Source organism: Dendronephthya gigantea, unplaced genomic scaffold, assembly GCF_004324835.1.
Source record: "Dendronephthya gigantea isolate DGI-Jeju-01 unplaced genomic scaffold, DenGig_1.0 000005F, whole genome shotgun sequence".
NCBI classification, from domain to species: Eukaryota; Metazoa; Cnidaria; class Anthozoa; order Malacalcyonacea; family Nephtheidae; genus Dendronephthya; species Dendronephthya gigantea.
The window spans coordinates 2172297-2190677 of NW_021163015.1; the positions used below are offsets into that span (position 1 = coordinate 2172297).

Sequence of the window (18381 nt, forward strand, 5' to 3'; positions counted from 1 at the left end):
GTAACTGTATATACTGGGCGTATAAATAAATGCAACCTCGGAATTCCTCGAGTAATCCACTTTTCCATTCTTATGGCACAAAAGATATTGTCTTCCTAGGAAATTCAAATATAGCTTCAATTGTACTTCAGAAGCATGCATTCTGTCATGCACACCCAAGTTTTACGAATTGAATATTTGTACGTTTAGGAGGAATTACTCGAGCCCGTTTACCAGAGATTATGATACGAAGGTATTGGAATGAGTGTATACTATGACTCTGGTAGTGGTGTAGTCATCCTAACAATAGTTTTGTTTCATTTCAATACCACCATTCAACAATAATCTGGCTAATGTAAATAGTATTATCAATGTGAACAGTACTTATGCAATGAAAGGTACTCTGAAATGCAGTTCTAGAAGCTTTTAAAATTCCTGGGAAACTAAAATACTTTTTACTTCATGAACAAGGAGGATTATACTCTGATAATTCCAAGCTTGCTTTTTTTATACGCCCTGTGTGTGTATTTCAAAATATCAACGTATGTTTGGTGTTGAATGCTTTAATCAAGTAACACGTCGTGAATTCTGCGGAGTTGAACATGGCGTTACACAATCGTCACCCATTTGCGTGGGCTTTTAAGGCAATGAGTTCTCTGATCGCGTTGCATTTACCGCGAAGCGTCATTTAGCTTTCATATCAGAGCCCTCGGGTAAAAGTGCAAATTGCATAGGGAGACGAGCAGTAAATTCGCCTCGCGTGAAAAAAAAGCAGTTGTAAAAAACCAATTCTGGTTGAGAACGTTCAAGAATACATGCACCAATCATGATCGAATTTTGAGGCCCTTTTTGCTTCAGTCGTGAACAAGACGCATACAAGTAAAGCTCGTTCCGACATAAATCCGATTATGGAGTACTTAAACCAGTGGAATACATGGCTTATTGTCTAATTTGGCTTTTGACTTCGCCTCGAGTGCGGGAACTGAATTCATTCAATCACGTCCGTCCGTGTAAGGGAATATAAGGGGCGTGCGAAGGCCTCAAGAACACGTCTTGAAGCTTAGGAGACGAAAGCGGAACTCAACAATAGACGCGAGATTTTGATTGAAATCACCAACACCCCTGCTATGTCCACTTCACGGGGTTCTGTGGCAAAGCAGACGAAATGCACAAAGGCCTTTGCTTATGAAATTAATGGCGGCTTCGTGGACGTTCCTGACACAAATAACAACGGTGGAGAGAGCGATGAAAAGGCGAAACACGACGAGATGGCTTTGAAAACAACTGTTGTATCGGTGATGGCTAATGGAGCGCTCCTAAAGGAGAAGCCCAAGCGGTCAAAGAACAAGTGGTTACGGGTGATGTTTATACTTCTCGTTCATGTTGTTCTCCTGGTCGCCTTTATCAGTGTTCTTTTGTTGTACATCCAGGAGCTTAACGATTCTAAAGCGGAGTCTACGCAGCCTACAACTAACAAGATTTGCTTGAAGGATGACTGTGTCAGCTGGTCAGCAGGTTAGAGATTCATCGCATTACATATTTCTTTACAAATGTGATTATATTTTGTATGTGGTGTGAATTCTTTGTATTGTGTTTAGTATATAATTTAAAACTTCTTATACCGTTCGATTATCGATGAGAGAGACTAACCCTAGTCTGTCTCCCAAGTGTGGAAACTTCTGGACGTTTTGAATTAAGACCACTTAGCGAAGAAAGTTAAACCAATTCTTCATGCAAATTCCCCTACAGAGACTCTTCGACCGAAGCATTTAGATATATTTTTTGTCTATCTCAAAGCTGATACTGAACGTATATTTCATGCATGCTGCCTGGTTACGTGACCTGTTTGCAGAGCTTGATTTGTATTTCAGTGTCAGAATTTGGGAAACTGTTGTGGGTCCGGAAGTATCTATAAGATTAACAAAATTTTCACTACTTTGTCGCTCGGTCCTATATTCAGTAGGGATTTGAGCGATGTTAATGAGATAATTGGAATGAGATCTTTCGGACTGAGTTTTGAATTAAGACGCATGGCATTTTGGAAATGCAACATTCGATAAAAGATTACGTCAAAACAAATCTTCAAATTCCTGTTGTTGAAATAAACTGATTCACGAGCATTTCGAATAAAGAATTGCATGACAGCGTCGCCTGATTGCCGTTCATTCTACCATCTACTATGCCCCGATCAAATTAACTATAAAACGAGGAAATGTCTAAAATTCAACGTGCTTTCCCAGTCAGTAATCCAGTTTGTGTTTAGTCAGAATATGGAAATTGCTAGCTTATGTCGTAATTGCGTAATGATTTATATTTCAAGATTATCTAAGTTGATAAGAGCTGCTTACTAATTTACCGTAAGTGAAATGGGTTTGTATATTTCACAGCGTGAATAGTTTTTTAAATGCAAATATTTGTAGCCAATGGGTTCGTGCAAGTATTACCGCTGTATATATGGTCGACGATGAACTGACGGTTTATTTATTTCAATGTCGTTCAGCGATGCTCATAAGGGTTCTAACTCGTTGAAATTTTAGAGACAAATTGGTCAATAATGGCTGCGCAAAATCACCGGTCACCCAGGCTTCAGTTGTTAGCGGAGAAAGTACTGTCGTTGAAGTTTCGAAAATTTCTTGGGTTTTCATCGTGTAATTCGCCATTGTCTTCACTTGTCTAGATACAAATAAGGCGAGCAAATTTTCGGAAAACCTATTTTTGGCTGTTAAAAAAAATTAGCAAGGCGCTTGCCAAATTGCCCAAATGCATAAACGAGACGGGACCAGACAGAAAATTTCTTCAACATGTCAAGTTGAGGCCTACATCTCTTTTATCGCTTCCCTCATTCGCTTTCTCGCTATCCGGCCTTGCAAGGTTTTTGGCATGCACTGTGCATGAGCTCGGCCGTTTTCTACGCTTAAGATGAAAACACTTCTGACTTTGATAGGAAAATTTGCTCTAAGTATATACGGAAGCACATGCCGATTTATCATTCTTGATAGTGAATAATGTTTTTACTAAGTGATACACCAAATTTACTAAATACACTCGAGGCAATTGTTTAAAAGAGATGTATCTAGACTGAAAATTACTTCAACATGTCAAGATGACGTCTTAATTAAACCCTTCTTTGGTATACACTCTCGAATGATTTAATTTATCGCTAGCTCCCGTTCGCATTCAGCAGCTACTTAAAACCCTTCAGAGGAGGCGTCTATATTAAATAAAAAGTGGAGAGACACAAAGGAAGCGCACTTGTATACCGACAGCCACATCTCATTTCCCGCCGTCCATACTTGGCTTTCCACTGCAAGTACTTGAAGATGAAACCGTAAAGATCGTGCTCGTGTCTGCTAACGAGGACCTGGTGATATATATGCGGTTATTCGGGAAAGGTAGAACTGGAGGGCATCTCATGCATCTGCGAGAGTAGGTTACCTCCCCCCCCCCATATAGCGAGGAAAACACGCGCTATATCGGGGGTAACCTATTTGCGTGGCCCTGTTGCCATGGGCAAGGGAGGTAAAGGGTGACCTTTCAGTTTAAAGGCATTGCATTCAAATTCGTTTGTATAAATCCGGTTCGCTAGAAATATAGTGAAAAATAGCTTAAAAATAGCACAATTGTCAATCGGAAAAGTTCAAGACGTTGGAACCATTTAACATTAAAGAGAAAGCATTATGACACGAAGTTCAACTGTCGATATTTTGCATATTCTATTAAAAGCAAAATCTCCTTGGACGTTCCTTCATTGTAGTGCTAGACTAAAAAAGGTCCCTATTCATACGAAATCTGAAAGATGGTTCCTAACCAGTTTCATTTCAATTCCTGTTATCCTAATTTGGGTGATCTGAACATGGCAGTCAATTTGTTCGCTTCAACGCTGTTTCAATATTTACATTACTTGGTGGGGAACTTCCAGTTTTCTTACGTAGTTTTCCTTGCGGCAATAGTGAATCACTCCAGTCCAACGGTGCGTTTTTGTAGGCGGCGAGGATTGGGGTCCGAATATCATAAATACCAGTCTGTTCACACCGTTGGACAAAATTCAGGTTTAAAAAGCTACTTCTTCAAAAATCGCATTGTGAAATCATCGAGTTTATTGTTGAATCGAAATCCGTTACCACATGCATAATTTAATTTGCACATGCACATTTTGTGGAAGGATTAACAATTAAAGGTCGACACGCGATTTTTACGAATTTTTCGGTTTTCAAAAGCTGCTAATTTTGACAAGGCTGTGATATTCTCGGTAATTACTGAATGACAGTACATTTTGACTGGTCTGGTACTCATATCTCTCAAAATTTTCAGAATTGAATCTATTCGCTTCTGAAAATAGAAATTGCGTCGCATTAGCAAATCGCGTCCAGTTTGTGTGGACCTTCAAGACGTTATCTGTGACGATTTTACCTACTTTGCGATAATAGGGAGCTTTAGCAGTGACTACGAGTACGAGATTCGTCATTCTCGCGCGTTGTTTGCTTACGCCATCAGCAAAAACTCGTAGTCGTTGGACTTTTGAGTATGAAATTTATCAAAAAACTCGTACTCAAAAGCTCAACGACTACGAGTTTTGGCTGATGGCGTAAGCAAACAACGCACGAGAATGACGAATCTCGTACTCGTAGTCGTACTCGTAGTCACTGCTAAAGCTCCCTAATGTCTAATGCTACGGGCTAATTTTTCGACTCTAACAGGAGAAAGAAGAAGCTGCGTTCACAAATTATGTGATTTTCGCTTGCAACGCGTCGGTCAAAATACTTATAGAAAAGTGTCCACATATTACGAATGCCACTTGCAGGAATAACTTTGAAAATGTCTTCATGACTCTTTTCATGAATGAAAAAAAAACTTCAAAAAAACAGATCGTCTAGACGACAAACGATGAGCTGTCAACTGACTTGAATGGTCAATTTGTAGAAGGGATTTTTTCTTTCACTTTGTGAAAGTTTAAACTTCACATGTTTACACAACATGTTTACTTTAAAAGGGAGAACATTTTTGTTGACATAACGTTACACACCTCCCCTCTATAAAATCCTCCTCCGTTTTCGTAGAAATATTAGGATACATGAACAGATCTGTGGATCCGTGTGAAGATTTCTATTCCTTTGCATGTGGTGGATGGCAAGCCAAGACCTTCATACCAACGACTGAAACATCAGTCAGCATTGTCTGGGAGTTGACCAATCGCAACAAGCAGTTTATGAGAAACCTCTTAGTCAACACTGGAACAAAGGAAAAATACTCTTCGGTGAGGAATTCCATCTATAGCATAGCTTTTGATACAGGCCAGATTTAGTGTCTTTGTTATAAGTCTTCACCTACAAAATCTGGCCCGCTACCATATATGGTATCTGACACAGTGCATGTAATTGTGTCTTCTGAACAGTGATTGAGTCAGACTTTGTTCAAAAATTTAGGGTAATATAACATTCATTCCAGAACCGCGCTGTTATGAAAGCAATCGATTACTATCAAGCATGTCTATCAAAGGCATCGATCGATGCACAAGGTGACAAGTATTTGAAAGAAGTCGTTGCTATGCTGGGTGGATCGAATCTAACGACTCTGAACTGGAATTCTTCTGAATACGATGTTCGAAAAGCGATGCTTACAGCCATAAAAAAACTCGGCTCAGTGCAACCGTTCTTCCACGTCAATTTTCCTAATTTTTCAATCTTCAAAAAAGAGTTTTGCGGTGGGTATAACTGAAAACTTTCCAATGGTAACGATTTGACTGAAAAGCTCGACAAAGTTAAATTCATGTTTGTTTATTCCCGTAGATCGTAGAAGGTACCATCGGGCTTTCCACCATTTTCTACGTCGAGACAAATTCAACCCAGGACTTCTATAAGAAGGTAGATGGATATTGGTTTTGCAAATGAAACGGCCTCTGCAGAAGAGACATTGAAAAGTAGATCTTTCCGTTGTCTTGTATATAAGTTGCTTACTTGTTTGTATACATCAACTCGTATAAAGGAATAAAGTCAATCAACTCCTATCATATAATATGTTTCCTAGACTCGAGACTCGTACAAACAATACATGGTTGATGTCATGGTTTTGTTTGGAGTTGAACGGAAAGATGCCGAGACACAAATGAATGAAGTATACCAATTGGAAAAGCAAATTGCCATGGTATAATTCAATCGTTTTCCTCCTATAAACCCTTTGAAAGGAATGCAATTTTATTTGTGTCTGTTTTAGATTTTTAGAACACAGAATGGACGTCCAACCTCGTCGACAATCGGCCAACTATCCAGATACACAAACGTGAGTTGAGATCAACTGTATATATTGCATATGCCCCAATAACTAGTTTTAAAATAAAGAATATTTCATAAACACGAAGTCCTTAATCTTTATGTGTATAGTCGCATTTTCATCTTTCATTGGTGAAATCAAACGAGTGTTAACTTTTCTTTTATTTTCTAGTTTGATTGGTATTCGTTTCTGACTGCAATCTCAGCTCAGCAAAGTTATAATTTGTCCAACGATGATATTGTTTTGGTGAAGACAAAAAATATCTTGAAACACATCATGACATTGATAGATGGAAAAGATCGAGCGTAAGTTTGGAGATCTATGTAGTTTTAATGCAAGGAGGACGAGAGGTATGAGGGGATCGGAAGGATAGAAAGACGAGAGGAAAGAGGGGGTATGAAAGGATGGGTGAATGGAAGATCCGGCGTATGTGTTAAAGGATTTAAGTGAGAGGAGAGAGGAAGGGGCAAGGTAGAGAGGAAGAAAACTAAAGGAGGAAGGCTGGAGAACAAATAAACGCAGGGAAGAAAAGCGGGATGAAATGGGAAATCATAGTAAGAGTGAGTGGAAAGGAAGGAAAGAAGAGGATTAAGAATAAGTGTGGGGAAACAAGGAACGAAGGTGGAAAGAAAGCGAGAGGAAGTGGTGAAGTAGGAGGAGAGAAAGGAAGAAGAGACATACTTGACATACTTCATTTTAAAATATATATACTTTATACAGAGTTCTATCAAATTACATTGCGTGGATAGTGATCAAAGACGTGATACGACATTTACCAAATGCTTACCTTGATGCGCGTCTGATGCACCAACGACGCATTCACGGCGAGTCGTACGAGGATCTTGAGCGATGGAATTTCTGTTATGAACGAACGATGAGCACATTTCCGATGGCCATTGGCCTGATGTATGTTGATGAAAAATTACGCCCAGATGCCAAAGCAAGGGTAGGTTTGGGAGGGGGTTCGTGATGGTTTGGGGGGCACGTCCGTTAACGTTATGGAAAGCTACATTTTTTATCTAAAAGAATGTTTCCAATTACCATATTTACATTTACAATAACATTTACAAAGAGATTAACGATTATTTTTCCATGAGGTGAAACGTGTGAAGTGACCCAAATTCTCATAAATTCTCACATCAATTTAGGCGAAGGAAATATTTGAGGAAATAAGAAGTGAGTTTTTGAGAGAGCTTGATGAGCAAACTTGGATGGATAACGCTACCAAGAGAAATGCGAGAAAAAAGGTAACAAACGGAAACTGTCCCATCAATATTAAAGATGAATACGGGTATCATAACATGGGATAAACGTCACTTTGCAGGCTGCTGCATCAAGAATTCTGGTAGGATACCCGGACTTTATTAGGGATGAAGAAAAGTTGAATGCAGAATACGAAGATGTAAGTAGTTTTCTGTAAAAAAAACAATTTCGATTCGGTTTAAGAATACCCACCTGTTGCTTTCTTCAATTCTTTTATAGCGACAAAACTTTGTGACTCCTGTAAAATCCTTCCAATCCCAAAGTTTTTTTAAGTTGACTAGTTTTCTTAATTCGTCCAAGCAATTTTATTGATGATGGCAACACGGACCTTCACGAGAATTGTTTACATCTTGCTCTATTTTTTCTCTAGATCCAAGTAAATCGTAGTGAATACCTCAAAACAGTTTTCTCAATAAAAAGATTGATCTTCATGAAAAAAATCGCCGAATACAAGAAGCCCGTAGATAAATATGCGTATGGATCAAATTCTCAAAGATTGCATTTTAGTATTTTCAGTATTTTTCATTGTTGAATCTTTTTGTAACTGTGTTTTACAGGTTTTCTCATTCACCGGCAGATGTCAATGCTTACCACTATAGACAGGAAAACAAAATCGGTAATTCAGTTTCAAAGTTATTATAAAATTAATCGGGACTCCTTACGAGTGAAATCCCTAAAACCTTATGCTTCTTCAACCGTTCCTTGTGTTTCTTTTCATTAGTTTTCCTCGCTGGAATATTAAACCCACCATACTATAGCGATAAAAGTCTCAGGTATTTATCATTGCCACTCATGTATCGGTTAGATTCTACCATTTCGTCAGTTCATTGAGATATAGACAGTCCACATGCATTTTGTTTTTCAATAAGGCGCCATTTGTTGTATTTGTTCCTGATTTTCTAGAGCATCAAATTATGGAGGAATTGGCATGGTAGCTGGTCACGAGTTGACTCATGGTTTTGACAGCAATGGTAGGTTGAACATTTGCATACAGTTGCATGTACAGAACCTGTCAAAACTGTCGGATTATCACAGTTTAACCTGATTGCTTTATATTTTAACATTCAACGTTTCAGCTTAAACCCAAATGTTTGAAACGTAAAAAAACGTGATAAAAACTTCACGGTTAACGGTGGCTTGCAAATAGCTTTATTCACTCAATTTTTAATATTTCTCATCAAATATAAGGAGTCTTTGATCGATGATCTCTCATTTTGAGTCGTAAAACATCGCCTATTAATTACGACATATGAAAACCAGGTCTGCATGTTTTCTCGTTCGTAAGGTCGTCATCATGACAAGGATGGTAACAGGCGTAATTGGTGGACGACGAATTCATCAATCGAATTTATGAGAAAAAGCAAGTGCTTTGTCGACCAATATGGAAAATTTGAAATGTTTGGAAAAAATGTATGCCATTCAGTATATTGTGTTTATAATCAATTGTTATCCATCGTTTAATGATGGACTGTAGTTTATCAGCAACATAGTTATCTTAATTTCTTTTTCATTCCAGGTGAACGGAATGTTAACCCTCGGAGAAACTACTGCGGATAATGGGGGTCTAAAATTTGCTTATGAGGTATGTCATGATGAATATAATATATGAACAGTATTTTAACTTTTGACAGCAAAATTGCTCTCTTAGTAGATCTTAAGTCCTATCTCGTAGGCGTACAAAAGATGGGTCGCGAAAAATGGCGAAGAGCAAAGGCTACCTGGCCTAGATTACTCGCCACATCAGCTGTTCTTTGTGTCATATGCACAGGTAGGAGTTCTTCAGTTCTAGTTGTTAGTTCTGATTAAGTTCTAGTTTTAAGAACACAACATTTCAGCTGAAATTAAGAATAGAATGATTTCATTCTTGAAATGACTGTAAGTAAAAAATGATAGCAACATCTAGTAGACACTTCTCGAATTTGCTCGACTGCACACAAAACAACAGCTTGAAGGAATATACGGAGTATTTTGTTTCCTCTTAGGGATGGTGTTCAAAGTATACTCTGCAAGGTGCTCTCAACCAACTTGATAACAAAGCCTGGCCACCAATGAACCTCAGGTATGATTTAAATCTAATTGAGGGCTCATGATTATACTGCATATACATCCAGTTTCGCATCCTCACAGCCCTCGTGACAGCTGGCCGCGTTAAGAAACGCCTGCATCTGTTTCATTATCAGGGTGGAAGGTGCAATTATGAACTCCGAGGGATTTGCAGAGGCATTCCAGTGTCCCCAAGGGTCACGCATGAACCCCGAGAAGAAGTGCAGCGTCTGGTGATGTTAAGGTGGCTCAGCAATATTTTTCAATAGCCGCGAATCGTGCTTGTTGATCAAGTATGCCTTGTTATTTACTTCTTCAATTCATGTCAAGACTTGTACAGCGCCATGATGACGATGAAAATTCCCCCATTTTAAACTATGATTGCTTCATTCTAATTTGTAAATTTATTCAATTTTCCACATATTCTGTATAAACTTCTATTCCAGCCAACCAATCATTAGGTATCATTAGCTGAAAGATGCTGGCATTGATATTTTAATGATTTTTTAATCCAAGACTGTCGTATCAGGTATATATTATGAAATTCACCAAGTTTAATCAACGTTTTGTAAATGACGTTTTCCAGAGAATCATTCAGCTTGTAAAGATATGCAAAATCCTTTTATGTTTATTTTGAACATTGCAGGATTGCTGTTTAAATATAAATTAGAAATTGCATGTGGTCTCGTTAAATTGTTGTCAAACACTGAGTTTGCATATATAAAAGTGCGAAGCTAGAAGCGACAAAGACGATATTATTTTATCACCGTTTCACAAGAATATCTCTCAAGCACAGCTTATGAAAAAATATTTGAAGAATTTTGACAAGATAATTTCAAAAAGCATTGCTAACAATCTTAGTTACCTTAATTTGCTTTTAACGATGTGGTTTAATTAGAGAGTTCATTAAGGATTTAACGGATTCATTTTCAAAATGTAAGCTCTAGATTCTATGCATGACAATGGGGATTTTGTCGACAAAACACGAAGGATGGAGAAACATACAGGTTTTCTATTCAATCGATTATCAACTTCTGATGAAGTCTTACGGCCCATCAGTTACTCGTGAATACGAACATAACAAATGGATTTAAATCATTGAATCGTTTTAATCGATGTTTTCTGACGACAAAAACGTATAAGTTCAGTTTACGAACTACACTTTCGTCTAATACATTCAACGGACCGACGAAATTGTATATTCAAAAGATCATTGGCGTTATACTAAGTGAATTTTTCTTGCTAAACGCTGTTTCAATATTTATTCTACTTCGCGGGAAACTTGCAGTTTTCTTACGTAATTCTCCTTGCGGCAATAGCAAATCACCGCAGTCCAGCAGCGTATTTTTGTTGCGGTAAAAATTGATGTCAATAAATGTTAGGAATACCAGCCTGCAAAGATCTTTAATTATCTCTCGGGCAAAATTTAAGCTTGATATTTATTATTTATGGCACAATTCATTTGAAGAAATTCCTCCATAAAAGCGTTTCATAAATCCTAGAGTTTCTACATGTGTGTGTAAATGCATGAAGTATCAACTGACAGCTATGTAGCCTACATCGACACTTGCTTCCAGAAAATCTAGACAGAATTGATCGAGAGTTTTCAGGAAACTGATATTGGAGAATTGAGCTTAGAATTGTGTGATTTTGCAATACGCAGTCACTGCATTTTGATAATAATTAAAGACATTAATTTGGTATCATCTTGTGCGATGACAATGGGTCCTTGAAGGTGGTATTCGCTTTTGTTGCCGATTTTATCAGCCAAGCCGAATTTAAAAACATTGTTTTGTATTCTCTCCATACCATACCTGCAGCGAGGTGGTGACGAGAGCAGCTAGAGGAGAAGCGATGGCGAATCACGAAGTTGTGAATCAAGGTTTTGCCCCAGAGGCTGGCGGCTACGAGTTAAGATCCACTGCAGTTTCTGTGCCCGGTCAGGCGCCAAGGAAAAATGGCTCAAATAATAATAATCTGCTCAAGTTAATAGTAATTCTCGTGGTCATACTTATAGTTGGGATCGTTGTTATCGGCGTGTTCTATGCAAAGGAAGTCAGGGATAACGATGACGAAGATGCTCATACCCAAAAAACGCCAACGAAATCTCCAACTCGAAGTACGACGATTCCTCCGTGTGTTGTGACGAAAAATGCATTCAAAACGCCGCAGGTAAAGAAAGAATATACAGTTCTTAATACACGAGAGTTTTCCAATAATTCCCGATATTCCTTGACCGGTTTATTTAATTATTGAATTTTCATTCGAATGAACAGCACCAATTTACCGTGTCGCACAATTGCCCAGGCTTGTGATTTTGTGCTAAATTGTAAAATAGCTTGCAATGCCTTAAGGGCTGCTCGCAGGTTTACGGTAACGAAAGATTACGAGAAAAATCGGCAAAAAAATAACTAAAATATAATCACAATTAGTTCGTATTTACTCAAGGAGTATAAAATTGTTTGACTATAAATTGTGTGAGAGTTAATCCAATTAGTCGTCATGAGATGGCAGAGTGTTACAAAGTTAATAGTGCCACCCATAGCGATCTATTGTATTGAAAAATTTTATTATGATGCTCAAAATGCTGAGAGATAATAAAAACCCTTTATTTTATACCCTTTTATGTAGTATGTTTGTGTTAGGTTATAGATTAAGAAAAGTGTCTTTTTGTGATTATGTTTTAAAATCCGCTAATTCATTGCTAATTTAAAATTTGTTATCAGATAATTTTATATGCAGGTATGTTGTTTGAAATACAAACAAAATGACCCAGTATCTGTGAGATATCTATCGTGCCCGCATAATATTTTTTGCAAATTATATAACATACTTTCGCTATTGTGAAATTTATATTACAAATTTTCTACAACAAATTTGTGAAACATGGAGCAAACTCGAACGAAACTTATCACAGGGCAAGTTTCCATTCAACAAAAACGAGTTGGATTTTGGCTAAATTCACCCGAAAATGACCCGAACGAATATAATAGACCCCAACAAACTTAAGGGTAGTTGATAAAAATGACCCGAACGAATATAATAGACCCCAACAAACTTAAGGGTAGTTGATCAACTTGATCTTTAGGAAATTTTCGTCTTACACCTTGTGATTCAAAGTTTCAAATATACTTTTTGGATATTGGACGTTTCTCTTGACATACAGTAGCCTTATTCCCTTTCCCCTCTAAAATCTCCCTGTGCCTTTTGCAGCTATATTAGGATACATGAACAGATCTGTGGATCCGTGCGAAGATTTCTATTCCTTTGCATGCGGTGGTTGGCAAGCCAAGACCTTCATACCAACGACTGAAACATCAGTTCATATATTTTGGGAGTTGAATAATCGCAACAAGCAGTTTATGAGAAACCTTTTAGCGAACCCTGGAACAAAGACCAAGTATTTCTCGGTAAGGCATTCCAGCTAAGTCCAAGTGTCCATTGCAAGGCTACAACCATCGTCAAAGACTGTCATTGGTTCTGTCTTTCGAAAGAGAGTGAATAAGTCTTGGTTATAAGTTTACTGAACTAAACTAAACTTAAACTTATACCGTGGTGTATTCTCTATTGTAGAACCGAGCAGTGATGAAGGCAATGGATTACTATCAAGCATGTCTATCAGAACCATCGGTCGATGCACAAGGTGACATATATTTAAAAGAAGTCGTTGCTATGTTGGGTGGATCGAATCTAACGACTCCGAACTGGAATTCCTCTGAGTACGATGTTCGAAAAGCGATGCTCACAACCGTCACGGAATTCGCTGTTCAACCTTTCTTTTCCGTGGATGTTTTCCCTGACTTTGCAAACTCTTCAAGAAAGAGTTTTGGGGTAGGTATATTGCAGGCATCATTCTAATGCGAACAGTTAGTATAGATCTTAAAAATGGACTTTGTGTTTATATTTCTTTTTCATATAGATCTTGGAGGGTACCATCGGGCTTTCCACCATTTTCTATGTCGAGACAAATTCAACTCAAGACTTCTATGGGAAGGTGAATAAATATGGTTTTGCAAATGAAATTACTTTAGATATAGGCTTTAGATTTTAGATATAGACTTTAGATATAGGCTTTAGCTAAATAGGCTTTAGATTTGTTTGTTTGTTTGTTTGCTTTTTCGTTCATTTCTTTATTTGTTTGGTTGTGCATAAGTTTACCACCTATCAAATATTTGTCAATTCATTTCATCTACACCTCCCAGACTCGTGACTCGTACAAACGATACATGGTTGATGTCATGGTTTTGTTTGGAGTTGACCGGAAAGATGCTGAGAAACAAATGAATGAAGTATACATGTTGGAGAAAGACATTGCAATGGTAATGATTCCACCTCGATAATGCATACGAATACATGAATGCAACTTAGTGTTGTTTCTGCCTGTTTTTAGATCTATAGGAATCACAATGGACGCCCAAGTTCTACGACGATTCGCCAACTTTCCAACCACACAAACGTAAGTTGTGTTGTCCACTACACTCCTGTAATTCTTACAGCTTAAGTAGGTCAATTCAATATACTGCAAATGCACTATATTAGTGTTTATAATACTATCAAAAGAACAACATGTACTAATGGTATAGTTAAATTTTCACCTTTTTTTGCTAAAATTAACATCTAACTTCATAGTTTGATTGGTATTCGTTTCTGACTGGAATCTCAGCTCGGCAAAGTTATAATTTGTCGAAAGATGAGGTTGTTTTGGTCAAGACAAAAGATATCTTGAGACACGTGGCGGCATTGATAGATAGTACGGATCCAGGGTAAGTTTCGAAAGCTAGAGTTTTGAAGGAAGGATGGGGGGTGGGGAATTGGGAGAGAGAGGACGGCAGGGGGGTATGAAAGGATGCATGGGGACCGGAATAGAAGTAGGAAAGGAATAAAGTGGGATTTAAGGAGGACAGAGAGGTGTAGCAGGGATGGATAAGGAGTAGGAGTGGGTGAATTAAAAGAAAAGGTGAAGAGTGAAGAAGATAACAAGAGGAGGGAATTGGAGACTGCAGAAGGAAAAGTAGTGGAACTACAAGTAACAAACTAAGCACTTGTCATAAGCTAACAGAGATGTATAACTATTGAATAATATAAATATTTTATACAGAGTTTTATCGAATTACATCGCGTGGACAGTGGTCAAAGACGTGATACGACATTTACCAAATGCTTACGTCAATGCACGCCTTGCTTACAAACGACGCATTCACGGCGAGTCGTACGAGGATCTTGAACGATGGGATTTCTGTTATGAAGAAACAAAGAAAGCATTTCCGATGGCCATTGGCTTGATGTATGTTGATGAAAAATTGAATCCAGATGCCAAAGCACGGGTAGGTTTGGGGTTTCCATTTAATCTTTGTTAGTATACAGTATTGGACTTATCTGCATGTGGATAACGCTTAACAAAGGATGATGATGGTCATCACCCAAATTTCCACAAATTCTCTTATGAATTTAGGCAAATGAAATATTTGAGGAAATAAGAAGTGAGTTTTTGAGAGAGCTTGATGAGCAAACTTGGATGGATAACGCTACCAAGAGAAATGCAAGAGAAAAGGTAACAAACCATCTGCCTCGATTTAAAACGAATACATTATGATGAATGCACTCTTCTTTGAGAACTCGGAGCTAGTTTTTCTGTCTCCCGTGAGTGGAAACTGAGCTATCACTGTTCTACTGGTTCTGTAGTAACGCGTTTGATCTCCTTGTTGTTTCTCGTAGGCCGTGGCATCAAAAATTCTGGTAGGGTACCCGGATTTCATTAAGAATGAAGAAAAGTTAAATGCCGAATACGAAGCCGTAAGTAATTCTCTATGTGTTCTTTCTTAATCCATTTATGGTGTCTTTCTTTCTTCACCTGTTTGAGATCCTTCGAAAACCACAGTTGTTCGAAATCAACTAGTTTTCTTGTCTCATTCAACAGCAGTATGGTGGTAGCATTGACTTCTTACTAAGAACTGTTTACGTGATTACATCCAGTAGCCACGAATGAGTTTACCTTTCATTTCTTAGATTCAAGTTAATCGAAGCGAACATCTTAGGACTGTTTTCTCAACGAAGACAGCGGCTTATATGAAGAAAGTCGCCGATTACAAGAAGCCCGTGGATAGAGATGCGTATGGATTAAATCATATTTAAAAATTACATTCTTAATGATGTTTCTATTTTATTTTCAGTATTTCAGTGTTGAGTTATGATTTTGTAATTTTGTAGATTCTCTCACTCACCAGCAGATGTTAATGCCTTCCACTATCCACAGGAAAACAAAAACAGTAAGAAAGTTTCAAAGTTAGTCTAAAATATACCGGATGTACTTTTTTCAGTGATATTCGTCGTTATACTCGTTTAACCGTTCCGTGTCTTTTCTTTTTCATAGTTTTCCTGGCTGGAATATTGAACCCTCCTTTCTACAGCGATAGAAATCTCAGGTATTTACAGGGTATATGCTTTCTGCTCTAGGACACTCTTGTATAAGTTGCTACATATTTTATTCTGTTTAAATAGGAGAATAATTTTATTCAAAGGAAAACGCTACAAATCTTTTATTTGTTGCTGATTTTCTAGAGCATCAAATTATGGAGGAATTGGTATGGTAGCTGGTCACGAGTTGACTCATGGCTTTGACAGCACTGGTAGGGAACAACAGTATATAGATGCATGGTAACAATTTAGCCTCGCTATTGCGGCAACCGTTTTGTTTATTAATAAGTGGATGCCCTATGAAAAAAGACGGCCATATATATAACACTACTTTGTTGCTGAAATTTACCATGCCGAGTTTTACTTGTCTGCTTCGCTCAGTCTATAGTAATTTCAATTTCTTTCATTCAATTTTCAATGATTTTCTTCACTAGCTACTTAACGAGTCCTCTCCCTGTCTGCATCCTTTTTCTTCATAAGGTCGGTTCTATGACAAGGATGGTAACAGCCGTAATTGGTGGACGAGAAATTCATCAATCGAATTTTCAAGAAAAAGCAAGTGCATTATCGACCAATACGGCAGTTTTGAAATGTTTGGAAAAAATGTATACCATTCAGTATATTGTGTTTATAGTCAATTGTTATTCGTCGTTTGATTATGGACAACAGTTTATTAGCAACATAGTTATCTTCTTAATTTGTTCCCTTATTCCAGGTAAACGGAATTTTAACCCTCGGAGAAACTATTGCTGACAACGGAGGTCTAAAATTTGCTTACGAGGTATGTCATGATGAAAATATAGAACTATATAACAACTTTAAACTCGCATGATACACATTAATTTTCACATAAATTTAATGTTGACGGGGTTTTCGGAAGAAGAAGGTAGAAACATACGATTATGGAATATTTCACACATCATTATAACGTATAATTTCTGCTATAATCATTAGCAGTAAAAACTGGCTAAATGACAGCAATCGTGTAGTACCTCGCTGAGGAATAATTTGATTTTTGACAGCAAGTTGCTCTTTCAATAAATGTTACGTCTTATTTCTAGGCGTACAAACAGTGGGTGGCAAAAAATGGCGAAGAGCAAAGGTTACCTGGTCTGGATTACACTCCATATCAGCTGTTCTTTTTGTCATATGCACAGGTAGGATTTTGAAGAATTTCCAGTTTTTAGATCACAATATTTCAGCTAAAACTTGAGAATTAACTAAATACACATTTCGTTTTCGCAGGAATGGTGTTCTAAGTATACACTTCCGGGTGCTTTGGATCAACTCGATAACAAACCTTGGCCACCAATGAACCTCAGGTATGATTTGAAAAACTGATTGATCATGAGGGAAGTAACTGGGGCATTAGGTCGCATTTGCTTCCAGTTTGTATCAGGAGTTCACTTCAATGTCTAAAATTATCTATGCGAGTGATATTCGTTCAAATATTCGAATGATGTTCGAATACAGGGGGTTCATGCATGCCATGAGATAGGTTATTTGATTGGGTCAAATTACTGAAGGCGGTGTTCAGTACACTATGCAATTTTCCTTGCAAATTGCAATTCAATTATAATTGTGAGGGATGTTAATTTGTAAAGAGTGTTTGAAATGCCAAGAAAACGTTAGCAGATCGCAAGAAATGTTCGTGTTTGTCAACTTTAGATGCCTCAGGAGTAGATTGTATTGCAAGTTGCAAGGAAAGTTGCATAGTCTAACACCGCCTTAACTCTGTTATGAAACGCTTGTATCTGTTTCAATATCTAGAGTGGAAGGTGCAATTATGAACTCCGAGGGATTTGCAGAGGCATTCCGGTGTCCCCGAGGGTCACGCATGAACCCCGAGAAGAAGTGCAGCGTCTGGTAATCATTATAAGGTGGCTATAACCGATATTTTTCAAAAGCCACAAATCGTGTTCGTTATTTAAATTTAATATATATGCACTGTTATTTCATACACCAATTCTTCACTTATACCCCTTGACATTTTCCACACTTTATTTCAACTTTATGATAGCTTTATGCTCATTTGTAAACTCCGGCGCTTTTAAAAAATATGTACACATTTTCATTCTAATTAACCGAACTTTAGGTTTGATTACGGTATTGAAATTTTAATAAATTTTCTGAACTCGGGTATGGGACATACACAAACAATGCACGTCACCAATCACTAGGTAAAGCGCTATAAGATTCCGTTTAAAGGTAAATTAAAAAACCCACCGAATATAATCGAATTCGTTCAAACATCATTAACTGGTTAAAAAAAATCTTAAATGTTTGTTTTGAGCATAACAGGATTGCTGTTTGAATGTAAATTAAAAATTACATGTGGTCGTGCCAAATAATTGTACTGTGATGACGTCTGAAAGCAAGGATGAGGCCATTGTTTTAGATTACATTCTCAGTTTG

The 18381-nt window shown here is 37.6% G+C and overlaps 2 protein-coding genes across 2 annotated transcripts; both read left to right on the forward strand.

Annotated features, from left to right (window-relative positions):
* The first annotated feature begins 5642 nt into the window (after positions 1 to 5642).
* LOC114516080 (neprilysin-like) lies at positions 5643 to 10363 on the forward strand. The gene is made up of 17 exons (XM_028535448.1): positions 5643 to 5680; positions 5766 to 5840; positions 6004 to 6120; positions 6190 to 6255; positions 6418 to 6551; positions 6967 to 7192; positions 7395 to 7493; positions 7571 to 7648; positions 7880 to 7983; positions 8067 to 8125; positions 8231 to 8282; positions 8413 to 8480; positions 8795 to 8919; positions 9026 to 9091; positions 9182 to 9277; positions 9492 to 9568; positions 9690 to 10363. The coding sequence occupies exons 3-17, from the start codon at positions 6028 to 6030 to the stop codon at positions 9787 to 9789; spliced, it is 1443 nt and encodes a 480-aa protein (XP_028391249.1). The 5' UTR covers positions 5643 to 5680; positions 5766 to 5840; positions 6004 to 6027; the 3' UTR covers positions 9790 to 10363.
* Positions 10364 to 11263: 900 nt separating this feature from the next.
* LOC114515975 (endothelin-converting enzyme 1-like) lies at positions 11264 to 18305 on the forward strand. Its single transcript, XM_028535297.1, has 19 exons — positions 11264 to 11724; positions 12766 to 12962; positions 13126 to 13383; positions 13472 to 13546; positions 13755 to 13871; positions 13943 to 14008; positions 14182 to 14315; positions 14651 to 14876; positions 15005 to 15103; positions 15268 to 15345; positions 15559 to 15662; positions 15760 to 15818; positions 15923 to 15974; positions 16111 to 16178; positions 16447 to 16571; positions 16682 to 16747; positions 17028 to 17123; positions 17212 to 17288; positions 17737 to 18305. Exons 2-19 carry the CDS (start codon positions 12780 to 12782, stop codon positions 17834 to 17836), a joined length of 1983 nt encoding a protein of 660 aa, XP_028391098.1. The 5' UTR covers positions 11264 to 11724; positions 12766 to 12779; the 3' UTR covers positions 17837 to 18305.
* Positions 18306 to 18381: the final 76 nt, after the last annotated feature.

Bases quoted from the DNA above. Each gene is read 5' to 3' on its own strand.
- LOC114515975 (XM_028535297.1), top strand. From the start codon at position 12,780: ATGAACAGATCTGTGGATCCGTGCGAAGATTTCTATTCCTTTGCATGC. The intron at 12,963-13,125 runs GTAAGGCATTCC...TCTCTATTGTAG, and splicing joins CAAAGACCAAGTATTTCTCG to AACCGAGCAGTGATGAAGGC. The intron at 15,346-15,558 runs GTAAGTAATTCT...TTCATTTCTTAG, and splicing joins TAAATGCCGAATACGAAGCC to ATTCAAGTTAATCGAAGCGA.
- LOC114516080 (XM_028535448.1), top strand. From the start codon at position 6,028: ATGGTTGATGTCATGGTTTTGTTTGGAGTTGAACGGAAAGATGCCGAG. The intron at 8,283-8,412 runs GTATTTATCATT...CTGATTTTCTAG, and splicing joins TATAGCGATAAAAGTCTCAG to AGCATCAAATTATGGAGGAA. The intron at 9,092-9,181 runs GTATGTCATGAT...CCTATCTCGTAG, and splicing joins GTCTAAAATTTGCTTATGAG to GCGTACAAAAGATGGGTCGC.